Source organism: Pteropus alecto, unplaced genomic scaffold (assembly GCF_000325575.1).
Source record: "Pteropus alecto unplaced genomic scaffold, ASM32557v1 scaffold39, whole genome shotgun sequence".
In the NCBI taxonomy this organism is placed as follows: domain Eukaryota; kingdom Metazoa; phylum Chordata; class Mammalia; order Chiroptera; family Pteropodidae; genus Pteropus; species Pteropus alecto.
In genome coordinates this window covers 3,416,137-3,432,039 of record NW_006443568.1, presented here as the reverse complement: position 1 = coordinate 3,432,039, position 15,903 = coordinate 3,416,137, and the positions used below count along the sequence as shown (strand labels likewise).

General features: G+C 49.4%; 1 protein-coding gene and 1 long non-coding RNA gene across 4 annotated transcripts in view; one reads left to right on the top strand and one right to left on the bottom strand.

Annotated features, from left to right (window-relative positions):
• Positions 1 to 8,881, bottom strand: part of LOC107196574 — a 57,748-nt gene extending 48,867 nt beyond the window's left edge. The window contains exons 1-3 of one of the 2 annotated variants that reach the window (XR_003043813.1): positions 8,743 to 8,881; positions 7,095 to 7,217; positions 961 to 5,726 (exon numbers count right to left, since the gene is read on the bottom strand). This is a non-coding gene — a long non-coding RNA (uncharacterized LOC107196574). Of the gene's footprint in view, positions 1 to 960; positions 5,727 to 7,094; positions 7,218 to 8,742 lie in introns of those variants that run through there. The other variant, XR_001518015.2, reaches the window with a different exon arrangement.
• On the top strand, positions 7,866 to 13,053 carry GJB3 (gap junction protein beta 3). 2 transcript variants are annotated; one of them, XM_015598896.2, is made up of 2 exons: positions 7,866 to 8,513; positions 11,401 to 13,053. In XM_015598896.2, the coding sequence occupies exon 2, from the start codon at positions 11,435 to 11,437 to the stop codon at positions 12,245 to 12,247; it is 813 nt and encodes a 270-aa protein (XP_015454382.1). In that variant the 5' UTR covers positions 7,866 to 8,513; positions 11,401 to 11,434; the 3' UTR covers positions 12,248 to 13,053. The 2 variants fall into 2 exon arrangements, with proteins under 2 accessions (XP_015454382.1, XP_006924325.2); XM_006924263.3 differs by lacking the exon at positions 7,866 to 8,513 and adding an exon at positions 8,579 to 9,092.
• Positions 13,054 to 15,903: the final 2,850 nt, after the last annotated feature.

Sequence of the window (15,903 nt, the reverse complement as noted above, 5' to 3'; positions counted from 1 at the left end):
TTGTCTTGAGCCTCTTCCCTGTGCCATCAATACCTTAGGCGTTCTGTCCACCCAGTACTTCTCTCCCCCTAAACTGGGACGCTAAAGGTGACTGCCGGTCATGCATGCTGGCCCCCTGATTTCAGGGCGGATGTGTGCTCCAGGTGAGGCCACTCAGGGTCCTTCCCCAGATTACTTGAATGGTTTCTAAGTGAAGCACAAAGCAACAAAACTTGGCAAGATATGAGCTCAGAGCTACTGGTGACCATGAGCAAAAGCCCATCAGTACTTGCAGAGAAGGAAGCCAACAGTCAGAGGAGCAGAAGTGAGGCAAACAGGAGAGAGGTCGTAGACACATCTAAACACAACTCCAGCCAGGTACTTCTGGGGCCCCAAGGGACCCCTGCTCTACTCGTATTTCTACAAACCAATCAATTCCCCTCTATGCAGAAACTAATCCAAGACAGATTTCTGTCCTTTGCAATCAAGAGCACTAATACACCCAGGCTTCACAAACACTACTCTTCGAGTTTTCCCGCCGTGCCAACCACTCCCCTTCAATCTCCTTCAGCAACACCCCCTTCACTGGGGAGGTCCTCAGGGCTCCGTCCCAGGCTGTCCACTCTCCTCACTCTCTTCAGTCTTCACTCCCTCCCTGAGTGAGTTTGTCCTCTCCCAGGACCTTCATTACCCTCTGGACACTATTGATTCCCAAATCCATACTTCCATCCCTCTTCTCTCTTTTTTTCTCTCTACTCTTTTAGTGTTTTATTGTGGTAAAATTACCATTTTAACCATTTTTAAGTGTACAATTCAGTAGTGTTAAATACATTAACAATGTGGTGCAACCATCACCACTATTTCCACGACTTTTTCATCACCCCTAAGAAAAACTCTGTACCCATTAAACAATAACCCCCACTCAGCCCCTGGTAACCTGTAATGACTTACTGTCTCTATGAATTTACCTATTCTAGAATTTTCATATAAGCGAAATCATATAATATCTATACTTAGAATAATGTTTTCACGACTCATCTATATTGCAATATAATCAGAACTTGATTCCTTTTTATGACTGAATAATATTCTATTGTATGGATATACCACATTTTGTTTATCCATTATTCCCTCGATGGACATTTGTCTGGGCTATTGTGAACAGTGCTGCTATGAACATTCATGTACAAGAATTTGTTTGAGGCTGTTCTCAAATATTTCAGGTATATAAGTAGGGGTGGACTTGCTGGGTTATATGGTAATTTTACATTTAATTTTTTGAGGAACTACCAAACTCCACAGCGGCTGCACCATTTTGCATTTGCACCTGCAATGCACAAGGGTTCCCACTTTTCTTCTCTCTCCTGAGGTCCAGTCCCATGCATCTGGCTGCCTAAGGACATCCACACACATGTGTCCCACAGGGAACACAGACCACTCAAGCTGGGCATTTGGATGCAGAGACAATTTGGCTTAGGAAAACAACCAGTCCTGAGTCACACCCCACCCCCGAGGCTCTGGGAGGGCTAAGCATCAGGCATTAGGTGAGGCTCAGGGACAGAGTGTGGGATGGGGTGAAACGTCTGTTGTACACTTGCATAATCAGAAAGGGTTTTTATAGGCTGTGTCAGAAGGTCCTGATGGCTTTGTCAAAATGGCTGGATTAGAATATCATTTACAAACACACGTATCATTTAGCAAACTCCAGACACAATCATTTTCTTCTACCTCTCCAACCTATTCCTCTTCCTGTGGTTCTCAGCTCAGCTCATGGCAAACCATCTACTGAGGTGCCTATGTCAAGACATCTCCAATTTATAGGAACAGAGAGTTCAGGAAGTCTCAGTTGTACTCTCTGATGCCCAGTGCTCATCACCTCTTCAGCCCAAGGTTGAGACTCCAAAAGCTCCCACATCACAAGGGGCATGCTGACTTCAGGCACATTGCACATTCCTCACCCCCAGCTGGTTTACCCAGCCACCCCGATACCCCACTCCCTAGCAGCTCAAAGGACAACCTAAGCAAAGAGTGTCCTCCCATCCAGAAGAGAGCAGAGGCTGGGTGAGGACAGAGAGATTCAATCAGACAGACAGCTTACTCAACCCTTGAGTACCAGGGGTTCTGGCCTGGTGACAGGAAGGAGCGAAAACAGGTGAGGCTTGGTCAGTAAAGGCTTCCTTGAGGAGGGCAGGTGGTCAGGAAGGAACTTCTGATGGGTAGGAGGATGGGATGTTAAGCTAGAAGGGAACTGATTAAATAGCTGCTGTGTGCAGGCCTGGGACAGGGGCTTAGTGTGCTTGATGGGTTTCATTTACCCATTCTACAAGCATTTTGTCTAAGAAATGCTAAGCACTGTTTTAAGCACTGGGAATACACCAGAAGACACAATAGACAAAAATTACTGTCCTTGTAGATTCTAGTGATGGGGAAGACAATTAACAAGACAAATAAGCAAAATATAAGATACATTACATTATTATAGTGCTAAGGAGAAAAATAAAGCAGAAAGGGGAGTAGGGAATGTTGAGAGGGGAACTGCAGTTTGAAATAGGGAAGCCAGAGGGGAGGGAGTAAGCCAGGCAGAGATCTCAGGAGAAAGTGCACCAGATAGAAGGGCAAATCCACAGGTGCTGGGGCTGGGGAAGACCCCATGTGCACCCGGGATAGCAAGGAAGCCAGTGAGGCAGGGCAGCGGGAGAGCCTAGAGGCACAGAAAATGAAGCCAGAGCTTTCAGATGAGGCCTGAAAAAGACCAGCTCGCACAGGGTCCTTCAAGCCAACTTGATGCCTGTGAGTAAGCAGGAAGCCAGTAGAGCATTTTGAACAAAAAGGAGCATGGTCCTCTAGGTGGCTGTGTTAGCAATAAATGACAAGGAGAAAGGGATAAAGCAGGGAGACCAGTTACAAGACTATTGCAATAGTGCAGAGAAAAAAATGATTTACGGCTCTACTGTTACCAGGATAACATGAATGGAACTGGTAAGAAGTGGCCAGATTCTGAAAATATTTTGCAAGTAGCACCAAAATGATTCACTGACATTGAATGCAGGGTATGAGAAAAGAGTCAACAATGACTCTAAGATTTGGGGGCTGAACAAATAAGTGAGTAAAAATGCCATTTGCTTAAAGAGTAAGTGAGAAGAGAAGTTTAGAGAGGAATATAAGGAGTAGGTTGACAGAAAAATATAAGACGCCCAATTAAATCTGAATTCCAGATTAACAGCAAATTATTTTTAGCATAAATATGTCCCACGCACCATCTGAAATTCAAATTTAACTGAGCTTCTGGTTTGAAGGTTTTGTTTTTGTTTGTTTTGTTCCTAAATAAAGAAGGACCTTAATTTGGGACAGGAGAAGTTTGTGATACTTACTAGAATTCTGTAGGAAGAAGTAGAGAAGCAGCTGAATACAATGGTCTAAGCTGAAGATAAGTAACTAGGAGTTGTCAGCCTAATTGTGTTGTTTAAATCCTGAGACTTGATGACATTACCAAGAGACTGAGTGAGGACAGAAAAGAGGAGTCCTAGGACTGAGGCCCGGGGCACCCCATTATTTAGAAGTCAGGGAGATCTAGAAAAGACAGCAAAGATGACTGAAAAAGTAAGGCCAAAATGAAAGAAGAAATGACGTTCTAGTGGCCAAACGCTGCTGAAGTTCAGGGAAAGATGAGAGTTGAAACTTGACGGTGGGATTTAGTGATGGGAACTTCGGTGGAGCCTTTGGGTGGAATATGAGGAGCAAAAGCGTGATTAGGCTGAATTCAAAAGAGGAACAAGAGGGGAAAAAAGAAAAAAGGAGATAATGAATCAAGACAACTCTTTAGAGGAGTTTTGCTATAAAGGGTTGGGAAAAAATGTGGCAGATGCTGGAAGTACAGTTAAGGGAGGTTGGTTGGTTGGTTGGTTGGTTGGTTGGTTTGTTTGAGGTGGAGAAATACTAGCATATGTATTGTAATGGGAAAGACCCAGTGAAGTGCAAAAAGGTGATAGTGGAAGATAAAGAGAAGAGGTAGAGTGAAGTCCAGGGTGGGAAAGAAGGGGTAGGATTCGATACACATGTAGGATGGTTAAATCCTGACAGCAGCTCAGAAAAGTCATGTATTATCTCCTTTATTTGAGGACAAAGTTGTGCAGGCAGAAGTTCCAACTAACTCTGTATATCTTAGAAGAAAAGCAACACCCTAGCCTGGGTCCTGGGACATCTCTTCCTCCCTACTCACAGCCCCAGACATGCTGGAGCAGGGCTGGAAAACCCGCATCCTTCTGCCTGACCTGTATTCCAGTGGGTTCTACCTGCCCTGTGTCTCTGTGAGAGGGCCTTCAAACCCATGAGAGGGCCTAGGCCCCTACCACACACAGACAAACATGGGGGAAATCCCAGACAGAGTAGGAAGGCTCTGCCCTTCCCAAAAAGCCCCTGTCTGAGGCCCGGGCAGAGTTTCAGGCACAGGGAGAGGCCTGGGAGCAAGATCAACCTGAGCCAAGGCCTGGGCAGGAAGAGGTACGGAGGCAGGCTTAAGACTTGCCACCCCAGAGAGCAGGTGTAGGCCCTGAGGGAAGTGGGGGTGGCTGGGACAGCCGCCAAGGGCCTGGTGCAACACAGCTTTGTCCTGAGGCAGGGGGTGGCCTAGATGGCCTCCCACACATTCCCCTGCTCAGGGAGGAGAACTTTGGTGTAGAATAGGAGGGCCTTGAGGTCCTTCGAGCCTCTTTCTGGAATGGAGACTCCTCCAGCTCACTCCAGAATAGGCAAAGGCCAGTTGTTGACCTTTGATATCACTGCCTAATGTCAGGAATGAGAGGGCAGCATCTGGCAGGGTCAGAATGATCAGACCTATGCAATAAAATTACCTAGTCACCAGAGCAGAATAACCCAACTGCACACAGAAATACCACCACCTGCCACCACCTCACATACAGTCACACAGGCACACAGTCTCACAAAACCCTACCGGCCACCTCCGCAATCATACACATTCACAACCACACACCAAACATACACACACACTCCCCTCGCTGCCCCTTTAATACACAACTACCCAATCTCACACACAGATAGTTCTCACATATAACATTTACTTTACAAATAGTAACTGGATGTCAGCTACATTTCAGGCCCTGGAGATGAAGAAAGAGCACAACCTGTGAGCTCCCTGCTCTCCTAGGAATCATTTCAGAGAAGGTTCTGAAGAGTGACTGCTGAGGAATTAGGGTGAGATAACTTCAGGTGGAGTGACCAGAGAACACCTCCATAAGAAGGTGAGACCTCAGTTAGAAGGAGGAACCTGCCAAGTGAAGAGCAGTCCAGGTAGAGGGAACAGCAAATGTAAAGGCCAGAGGCTGGGCCGAACAGAAGGAAGGCCAGTGTGACTGGAGACAAGGCAAGACTAGGTCATTTGAAACTTCATAGGCCAGTGTCAGGAGAGTGGGTATTAGTATAAAGGTAATAGTGAGTTACCACAAGGTTTTAAATGGGGAGTGACATGATCTGATTTATATCATTAAAGCGTTACATTAGCTAGAAGAAACCATGGGAGAAAATTTTTTTCAGTTCTCAAAATGGGGAAGGCATTTCTAATTGTGAGCAAACCCAGGGGCTATAAAAGATAAGATTGATACATTTGACTACATAAAAAATGTTTAATTCTCTACAAAGTCAAAATACAAGTGTCAAATCTTGGGGAGTTGAGAATCCTTTCTATTTGTACTGCTGACGGAGGGCTTGTTTCTTTAATATGTAAGGAGCTCCTAAGAAATCAATAATTAAAAAGTCAATCATCCAAACTGAAAAATGGGCAAAAAACAGTTCCCCAAAAAAGAAATACTGGTAGCTCTTGAGAATATGAAAAAAAATGCTCATTCTCACTCAGAAGAGAAATGCAAAAGAAAATATAATGAGATACCACTGGCAAAGATCATTCAGTTTGGTAACACTCTATATTGGCAAAGCTATGGGGAAACATGCCCTCTCATGTCTGCTGGCAGCATAAACTGTTGTGACAATATTTATCAAAATTTTAAATGAGCAAACAACTTTAACCCAAAATTCCACTTCTAGGAATACATCTGATAGACATAATTTTAAAACCATGTTAATGATGCATATTTAATGCAATGATGTCACAGTAGGAAGAAATACAAGGTTGGAAACAGCATTAATTTTCATTAATATGGGACTGATGAAATATATTACAGTGCAAATGCTATTCAATTGGTGTTTAAGAGACAGCTCTACATCTACTGATGGAAAAAAATGAAATACTACTCAGCTGTAAAAAAAAGAAGAATGAGCTAGCTCTGTATTACTGAGAGAGAAAAATGTCCTATATTTTATTAAATAAAAGCACTGTGTTCATAGCATACCTCCATGGGGTAAATGTAAAAATAATATCTATATAGGCAAAGATACACAGTTGATCTCAGAAAGGAAAATCAAGTAACTGGAAACCTGGTAGTCAGGTGAGCAGCCTTGGCTGCAAAGGCTGGTGTTCAGGGAGAAGTCAAGAGTAATGGTAGCAATGTGGGACTCATCTGCAGATAGATGGTATTGGAAGCCCTAGGACTGGATGAGCTCACCCAGGAGAGAGGAGGCTGAGCCCTGGGACATGCTCACACTGGAGACTGGGATGGGAGGCCTCTGAGATACAAGGAAACTGGGAGTGTGATGTCGAGGAAGCCGAAAGAAGAAAATGTCTTGAGAAAGGAGTAGTCCGCCATGTCGAGTGTTTCTGAAGGTCCCGAGAATGGGGACAGAGAGATGACTGTTGGATTTAGCATCATGGAGATCCATGATGACCTTGATGGGGCTGTCTTTAGTGACACGGTAGGGACAGAAACATTGTTCAAACGGGTCAAAGTGTAACTAAGAGGTGAAGAAGTGGGGAGTTGGTTTTGCTTTGAATATGCAACAGGTGTTAGGGAGCAGATAAAAGAGTCATAGACCACCACCATCCCCCCAGGACCCCATCTACTCACACATCTCCCCACACGAACACATGTACAGAACCACTGGGACCACCCCAGCACTGTTGAGTCTCAGCAATGATTTTCAAGGCCATCACTCAGTAAGTAAACGATGGCCTCTGCCCTGTGGCTCTGCTCTATCCAGAAACTCACCATGGCTGAAGCCTCTAGAGCTGGCTCTGCTCTGAATATCATTGTGACCCTGGGCAAGTCGCCAACTCCTCTCAGTTTTCTCATTCATAAAAGCAGGAAGGGTCATATCTTCTTCATCTGGCACTGTGAAGATGAAATAAAGCCTAAAGGACAGTGCCCGGCACAAAGATGTTTTCGAGGCTCAAAGGCCCTGTTAGTTTTCTATCACAATGAATAGTAGGTAGGGTGACCATGTAATTGATCCTCCCAAGTTTGGGGCACTTTTGAGAGTAAAAGGGGATGCCGTTAATTACACAAGAGCCATAAGCGAAAACGGGTAGTCCTGAGAAAATGCAATGTACAGTCACCCTTGTGTCAGCAATATCATTGCTGTTCAGACTGGGAGGGCTCAAGCCCTGTGTGACTAAGATCCTGGGGCTCCCCAGGGAGACCAGAAATAAACACTAGGGTTTCCCCTACAAGCCTGAGGCACCGCGGGCTCTCATTAGGCTCCTAATCTTGGCACACTAGTAAATGAAACAAAGCGTCCTTGTTCCTAGAATCCAGCCAGCCACCGCAGCCCAGCCTCAGCTACCACCACACTACACAAACACACCCCACCTAGACTCAGCAGGGGTCTATGGCATAAGTTCTAGAAGCCAGCTGCAGCCCACCCTCCCACCCACCAAACCCCTCAAGCCTCCATCAGCAGGGGTCTGGGGCATACCACACTCCTCCCACAGGATCTGCCCCTTGTAAGGACCTGCCCCCATCCCGCCCTCACTCCTGGACAAAAGATCCCCCATCTCCTTTCCAAGCACAGAATTTGCTGCTCCCCTTCCCCGTTTGGGCACAGGGTCTGCCCCCAACTCTGGTTCTCCAAAGTGCACATGCTTCATTGGAAGACGCAGGCTGAGATGGCACGGCCGTCGGAAGACCTGTTGTAGGGGGAGGACAGGCCCCCAACGGTGCCCCCACTCAGGGTCGACTCCAAGCGTCAGGGCGGAGACAGTCACCCACAGGGCGCAGGCACAGTATCCGTGGTAATGTGCGTGGGCGAGTCGTGATTGCAGTCCGTCCCAGGGCCACAGCTCTTAACAGTTTATAGTGCTTCACGCCTCTAATCTCATTGGAGCCTTTGCAATAGCCCTGCCCATAGGCACCGATGCCCCTATTCACACGTGAAGAAACTGAGGCTTTACGAGCTAGAAGCCCCTCCGAAGGTTGCCCGGGAAACGTGTGACCCTGTAGGGACGAGAACCCGACCCTCGGCGGCCGGGCCGGCTCCCGGGCTCCTCCCCCAACCCTCCCTCCTCCACGCGGTCCCCGGGGTGTGCCTGCCGCTGCGCGCGCCTCGCCGCGACTACACGGCCGGGGCTCCGGCAGCCCCCCGCCTCGAGGACGCGGGGTCCCGGACCCGCGGAGGCCCCGCCGCTGAAGGTAAGTGCTGGGCGCGGACGGGCCCTCGGGGGGCGCTCAGCGCTCGGCGGTGACCCCCGGCGGTGGGCTAGGGCTTGATCCTGCCTGCCAGACCAAGCTGAGGGTTGGAGGCGGCGGAAAAGCGGGTGATGGAGGGATCTTTCCAGCCCAACCACCCCACTGCCTTCTTGCTCCTCGATTCTGGGCGAGGATGGGGGCTCCATCTGCCGCAAAGTTCCCAGACACCCACCTTCTATGTCCGCAAACTCCCAAGCAGCCTGGAACGGAGGAAAATGGGGGCGGGGGCCGGGGGACGAGTCGCAGAAGGGAGGAAGTGTAGTATTTTAGATCTTGCTGGAAATCCGTGTAAACCATGGGCCGACTTAAGTTATACGGGGATTTTTCGACTGTGCGGAAGTTGGCGCTCCTAATGCCCGCGCTGTTCAAGGATCAATGGTGGTTCTGGGATTGGGGTGGATTACAGAGTGGGGACAAAAGCTGGGCGCTCTTCGGTCCAGGAGCTGGTGTTGGGGGCTGCAGGGGGAACCAGAACCGGCTCCACCAGTCCCCGGCCTGGGCTCGGAAGGAAATTCTTTGCCGGTGAGTCGGGTACTTGGGGTGTGTCTTAACGTGACTGAGCAGATGGGACCGGAGGGTGTAAGTAAGGTGGAAGCCCAGAAGGGGGCTGCACCCGGGTGGGCTGCTGTGGGAGGACGTCAGGTAGAAGCACATGTCAGGCTCCCTGTCCTCCCAGGGCTGGCAGGTAGAGCTCCAACTTTCACCTCATATGTCTTGAACTCCCACCAGGTGAGTAGCAGGCTGGGGAGGAAATGGTCTCATACATCTCACAAACAGCTCGAGAAAGTAGAACTTATTTGCCTTTAGAGATAAGGACATGAGGTCGAGGAGATTAGGGAATTCTTGGAAGTCACCTAGCTAGTAAGTGACAGAGCTGAGGCTTGACTTCAGTATGTGACTCCACGCACAACGCACATTCCACTCCAGGTCTTAGAAGGAGCAGAGAAGGGGAGAAGAAGAGATTGTGCACTGATGGGGTCTTCCCCAATTACCCCATCTTGTCCTCCCAGATATGAGACATCAGGAGGGCTGAGGCACTGAAAAGGAACTGCACCTTCTCCCTCTCTCGAGAAGGGACGTTTTCCCCCAAGCTGCCTTGTCCAGACTGCCCCCTAAGGGCTCCTGCGGCACCTCCCAGCCCCTCCCTCCAAGCTGCCTCTCTGAGAATTCAGCATTCATTTGTTCATTCAACATGTATTGAGTACCTACTATATGCCAAACGCTAGGCACTAATTTAAAGCAGTAGGTAAAACAGAGTTGACATTCTAGTGGGGAGAAAGACAATAAAAAGAACAAATGGTGATTAAATGCTATAACGAAAATAAAGGAGGCAGGAGCAGGGTGACTGGGAGGGAAGGGGCTCCCAGGATCATCTGGGGAGGTCTTGAAGGAGATGTTTGAGCAGAGACCTCAGTGATAAGGATCCAGCCATGAAAGGTTCTAAAGGTTTCCAGGCAGCAGGAAAAATTACAAAGCCCCCAAGGTCACTAGGGCGGCTGGAGCAGAGAGATGCAGGGTGAGAGTATAGGAGAGAAGGGTGAGAATATAAAGTCTGGGGGTTAATTCTAAGCGTAAAGAGAAGCTAGTAGAGAGTTTTAAACAAGGGACTGACATGATCCAATTTAACGGGCTCTAGGGGTACAGGAGCAGACACGAAAAGGCCAGTGCGGAGGCCATGGCAATAATACCAACGTGTTGATGGTGGCTTAGACTAGGGTGGTGGCATTGGAGGGGTGAAAAGCAATCATTCAGGGGGTGGACTGACAGGCATCATGCGTGCTCAGAGTCACAAACCGAGTTCCAGGAGCACTCACGTGTACACACAGGCCCACACACCCACGTGGAGAGGCGCATGCTCTTACACCCACAGCAGCATGCAGACACAAGGCACACTGAGGCAGACCCACCCATCCACACCCTCTGAGTCACTCTGGGACTGGGAAAAAAGATGTGTGATATGGAGGCCTGAACAAAGCATGTCTCCCCACTACAAAGCCCTGGCATCCAGCACAGCTGAGGTGGTTGGGGCTCCCCCAGGCCCTCATGTAGGGAGCAGAGAGTTCTCTAGATATTCTCTAGATCTGTTATTCCCCGGAGCCAAACCATTACCCCCCTCCACACACACGCCCAACACGAATTGGTCTCCTAACTTCACCACCTGCTGGCTATGAGACCTCGAGTAGGTTATTTCCCATCTCTGAGCTTCTGTAGATTAGGATTCAACCCCAGCTTCACGGGATGGTAGTGAGGCATCAACGAGATAAATTGCAAGAACTGATCTGGGCAGGCACCCCTCCCTCCCCTCAGAAGGAGAGGAGGTGATGGACAGCACAGCCCTGGCATCCACAGTCCAGCCTTGAATCCAACCCTAGTTTTCAATGAGTGACTTGACCTCTCTAGATCTCATGAGTGGCCAGCATTTATTGAGCACTTATATGTACTAAGTGCTTTGCAGCCTTCATCTTCATCTGTAAATGAGGAGTGTAATAGTATCCACTTCATGGGATCATTAAAAGGATTAAATGAAATCCTGCACATAAAGTATTTAGGTTTATGCCTGGCTCATAGTAAATGTTCAGTAAATGGGAATTGTTATTATCAGCATACCTTCTGGTATACTAGCTCTGTGACTTTGGGCAAATTACTTAACCTCTCTGCCTATTTCCTACCTGTAGCTTAGAAAGAATAATAGTCCTGATCTCGTAGGGTCTTTGCAATGATCAAATGAGTCCATCCACATAAAGAGCTCAGAACAGTGCCTGGATGATAGTAAATGCTCAAAAAATGTCACCTATTCATTGACGTATGTTTTTTTCTATTATTTGGTCAGGTGTGCACGGTCCTCAGCGCCCCTACCAGGCACCATGGACTGGAAGACACTCCAGGCCCTACTGAGTGGTGTGAACAAGTACTCCACAGCATTTGGGCGCATCTGGCTGTCAGTGGTGTTTGTCTTCCGTGTGTTGGTGTACGTGGTGGCCGCAGAGCGCGTGTGGGGAGACGAGCAGAAGGACTTTGACTGCAACACCAAGCAGCCGGGCTGCACCAATGTGTGCTATGACAACTTCTTCCCCATCTCCAACATCCGCCTCTGGGCCCTGCAGCTCATCTTCGTCACATGCCCCTCGCTGCTGGTTATCCTGCACGTGGCCTACCGTGAGGAGCGGGAGCGGCGGCACCGCCAGAAGCACGGTGACCAGTGCGCCAAGCTATACGACAATGCGGGCAAGAAGCACGGCGGCCTGTGGTGGACCTACCTGTTCAGCCTCATCTTCAAGCTCATCATCGAATTCGTCTTCCTCTATGTGCTGCACACTCTCTGGTATGGCTTCGGCATGCCACGCCTGGTACAGTGTGCCAATGTGGCACCCTGCCCCAATACCGTAGACTGCTACATTGCCCGGCCCACCGAGAAAAAGGTCTTCACCTACTTCATGGTGGGCGCCTCTGCTGTCTGCATCGTGCTCACCATCAGCGAGATCTGCTACCTCATCTTCCACAGGGTCCTAAGAGGCATGCGCAAGAGCAAGCCCACAGGCTGTCACAACCACAGATCCTGTGCCAGCCGGGCCTCCACCTGCCGCTGCCACCACAAGCTGGTGGATGCTGGGGAGCTGGGCCTGGACTCAAGTGGTGACAAGCTACATGCTTCAGCACCCATCCAGACCCCCATCTGACCACGGGCTGGGTAGCGATACCGGGGCTGCCAACAGAAACAGGTTGGGAGGTATTGTGCCGGTGGAGGGGTCCTACAGGTGCTGGGTGTCTCCACTTTGAATTCACTAAGCTATGCAATTTCATTTGGGGCAGATACTTTTTGAGCACTGGGCACTGTGCTAAATACCTGGGTATAGATCACACCACAGGCCCAGTGCCACCCCTTGGGGGAGACAGACACTGAAACAAGCAAATTAACTACTGCCCACAGGGGATGCTCAGGGCACTCATAGCAGAGCTTCTGCCTAACCCTAGAGGCAGCGATCAGGTGAGACTTCCCTGAGGAAGTAGTATTTAAGAGAGGTGAGAAGTACTTCCAAGCAGAGAGAACGGCAGGCACAGAGGCCCAGAGGCCACAAAAAGAGAGATGCTTGCCCTGAGTTGGATGCACCAGACCAAAAAGAATCTTCCTTCCCTCTGGAGAATCACCCAGATTCCTGCAGTGGAGAGGAAGGATTCTGCCAGCACTCGGAGGTCTGGAGGCCTGAGAATGAAGTTGGGAAGAGGAGGAGGAGGCTCTGGCACCAGCCACTCCTCAAGACAACCAGAGATCCTGTGAGTCATTACTGCTCTCAAGGGAAGTCCTCCTACCCCAGACTCCGCTCTCCCAGCCGCAGAAAGCCTTGTTCCCATCTTCCTCCCTACAAACGTGCTCGGTCTGGTGCCAGCCTTTCAGATCTGCTCCGTGGGACCCAGGGTGGATGCCCTGATAGGAACATCCCCAAGGCAGTTTCCTTGGAATCAATAAAGGCTGTGTTTTATACAGGTTGGCTCTGTCGTCTATTCTCCCACATTGCCACCTTAAGGCCAGGGAATGTAGCCCTCATTAGGGGAAAGAGCTCCTTGGCTGGGGTGAAGCTAGGGAGGGGCCTGCGGTGGAGGCTGGAGCTGAAGTTAGGCTGGGGCTGGAGGTGACAGGTGGAAGCTGGAGTGGCCCCTACTGGTATAGGTGTTGTGACTGTAGGTGTGGTCACAAGAGGGCGCTCAACTCCCACTGTGACACCACTTCTAGCCAGTTATAGCGAGACTGCCCTGAGCACACACAATCACTGTCCTCTCATAGACAAACAACACTCTCTCCTCCTTTGTAAACCAATCACTGCCATCTACAACCACATCCCCATCCTGTGTACACAAAATCCCTGTTAGTCATACTCTCACTTGTTCTATATGCTCCCAACGGGCCAGTTGTCTCCTCTAAGAGCAGGTAGTCCCAGGCTCACCGGAGCATTATTCAGCTCTTTCCATTTTCTCTGACCATTTTTTCCACACTGGGCCCCTGGCGGAATGATGGGACTGCATAAGGAGTGGGAGCTCAAAGCCTGGGGGAGACAAGAATACATTCGGCTGCACCAACCACCCCCTGGGATGACTCACAACCCCCCTTCCAGCACTGTGATGACCTGAAATTTAGGGGACACCAATATCCAAGGCCAGACCAGAAGGGGAAGCAAAAAGAGTGCAAAGGGTATGCTGACCTAGAGGAATATTTAGTGACTATCGAAGCCAAGGCCAGAAGCCAGAAATCCAGGAGGCCGTGAGCCAAGAGCCAATGCAGGCAGGGAGAGGCCGGGTCATCCTGTAGACAGGACAGGCTGTAGTTCACCTCTGCTCTCAGGCATGGCCATTAGTGGAGTGGATAAGCCGGGCAAGTTTAAAGGGCCCAGGGCTGAGCCGACACCCTCCCTCAGGTCTAAATCATAGCTTAACCACTTCGTGACCACAGCTTCACCATGCTGCACTTCGGCAAGCTTTCAGAACCTCAGTCTTGTCACCAATACAATGGGAACCGTATCAATCAGAGTCCTGGCAGGAAACAGATGGCACATTCAAACCAAGTAACTTTAAAGAGTTTCCTGGAGAGACAGTTTAAAAAGGTATGGGCATGATTAAGGAAACCCACAAAGGGTAATTGCAGTATCCTAGGGCTAGTACCAGGGTAGCAATGGACAGGAGCTGCAGGAGGCCTCCAACCAGAGACTAAATAAATAGCTAAATAGCCTAGCTTCACTCTATCTCCTGCTCACCTGCCATCGGCAACCACTGACTTGACCCAACTAGAGGCCAGAGGGCAAGGGAACCCGTTGAGGTGGTCAGCCTCCCAGGGCACAGAACAGAGTGGAGAAAGGTGGAGAGTAGATCTGAGGGGCAAAGAGAACAGTTCAGTCCAGCACTCAGGACAGACCTAGGATAGTTGTTGAGAGAAAAGGAGACACTATAGGTAAAACATTAGTACAGTGCTAAAGTATCCAGTAAACACCCAGGTACAGCCATGCTTAGGGAAGTCTCTGCCTGCTGCCCAGGCTTTATGGTACCTCAGCCCCAACTTGGACTGGACGTTTGCAAAGGTCTCAGGGAAAGGTGATCTCCAGCCATGCATTCCAGCATCTTCCAGGGTGTTCCAGCTGCATGACCATGGATGTATTAGAGGTCAGAGCAACTGGAGAACATCATTGGCTATTCCAGCATGCCCTGAGCTTCCAGTCCTGACCCTGCTTCTCCAGGCTGGGGGCCAGCACCATGGGTGAGGAACATTCCAGCCCTGCACATCCCACCTTTGGCCTGAGAGCTATTCCAAGCATTGCAGCTCACTGTTCTCATCCAGTATATGTTGGGCTACTGTTCACCACCCAGAGTCCCCAGGGCACATCACCGTAACCACATTTGCATCCCCTTGGCCTTCTCTGCTCAGGGTACACACCTCTATTTCCTCCTCCCCCACTGCATGAGAATTCACTTGCAAGCTTCCTTCAATTGTGTATATTATAGATTTCTATTTCATATACACAGCCTTCAAGTCCACATATACTGTATGATGTAACAGCCACCTTGTAGCCCTAGGTAAACAGGAGATTATTTTGTATTCATCGCCTTGGTCTAAGCTTCCTGTTATGGACTGAATATTTGTGGTCCCCACCCCGCATCCTCAAATTCCTATTTTGAAATCCCAGCCTCCAATGCATTAGGTCATGAGGGTAAAGCCCTTGTGGATGAGATTAGTGCCCTTATAAGAAGAGACATGAGAAAGATGAGCTTTCTCCCTCCAGCGTGTAAGGACAGGATGAGTAGACAACCCTATGCAAACCAGAAAGAGGGCATTCACCAAGAACCTGACCATGCACCCTGATCTTAGACTTCCCGCCTCCAAAACCATGAGATGTCCATGTCTGTTGTTTAAGCCCCTCGTCTATGGTAGTCTGTCATAGCAGACACCCCCATCGTCTCTGCCCTGGATTACTGCAACAATCTCCCTGCTGCCCACCCCAGCCCCTGGGGAGCAGATGCCAAGGAAGATTTAAGAGTGCAAAGGGTATACTAGGAAGTAATACTCATGAATGGAAAGGGGAGGAAGTAGGACTAAATGACAAGATTCATGGTAGAGAGCTCTGTGTCCAGAGACAAAGATGGTCTATTACAGATGTCCCGCGTTGGGTGCAAGTGGCTGGGCCCTTGAGCACTGCTTGGCTCAGCCATCACCTGGGGCCACCCCAAGCAGAGCTTGGCCACTTGGACAGCTAAAGCCAACCTGAGAGTACTAACCGCTGGAGGCTGTCAGCTGACCAGACTCCGCACAGCTGGGCAGAAAGTCCTATATTGAAGGAGGGCAACTGCTGTC

Coding starts and splice junctions, on each gene's coding strand:
- GJB3 (XM_006924263.3), top strand. CDS start 8,866: ATGGGCCGACTTAAGTTATACGGGGATTTTTCGACTGTGCGGAAGTTG. Junction 9,093..11,400: donor CGGAAGGAAATTCTTTGCCG/GTGAGTCGGGTA, acceptor TTATTTGGTCAG/GTGTGCACGGTCCTCAGCGC.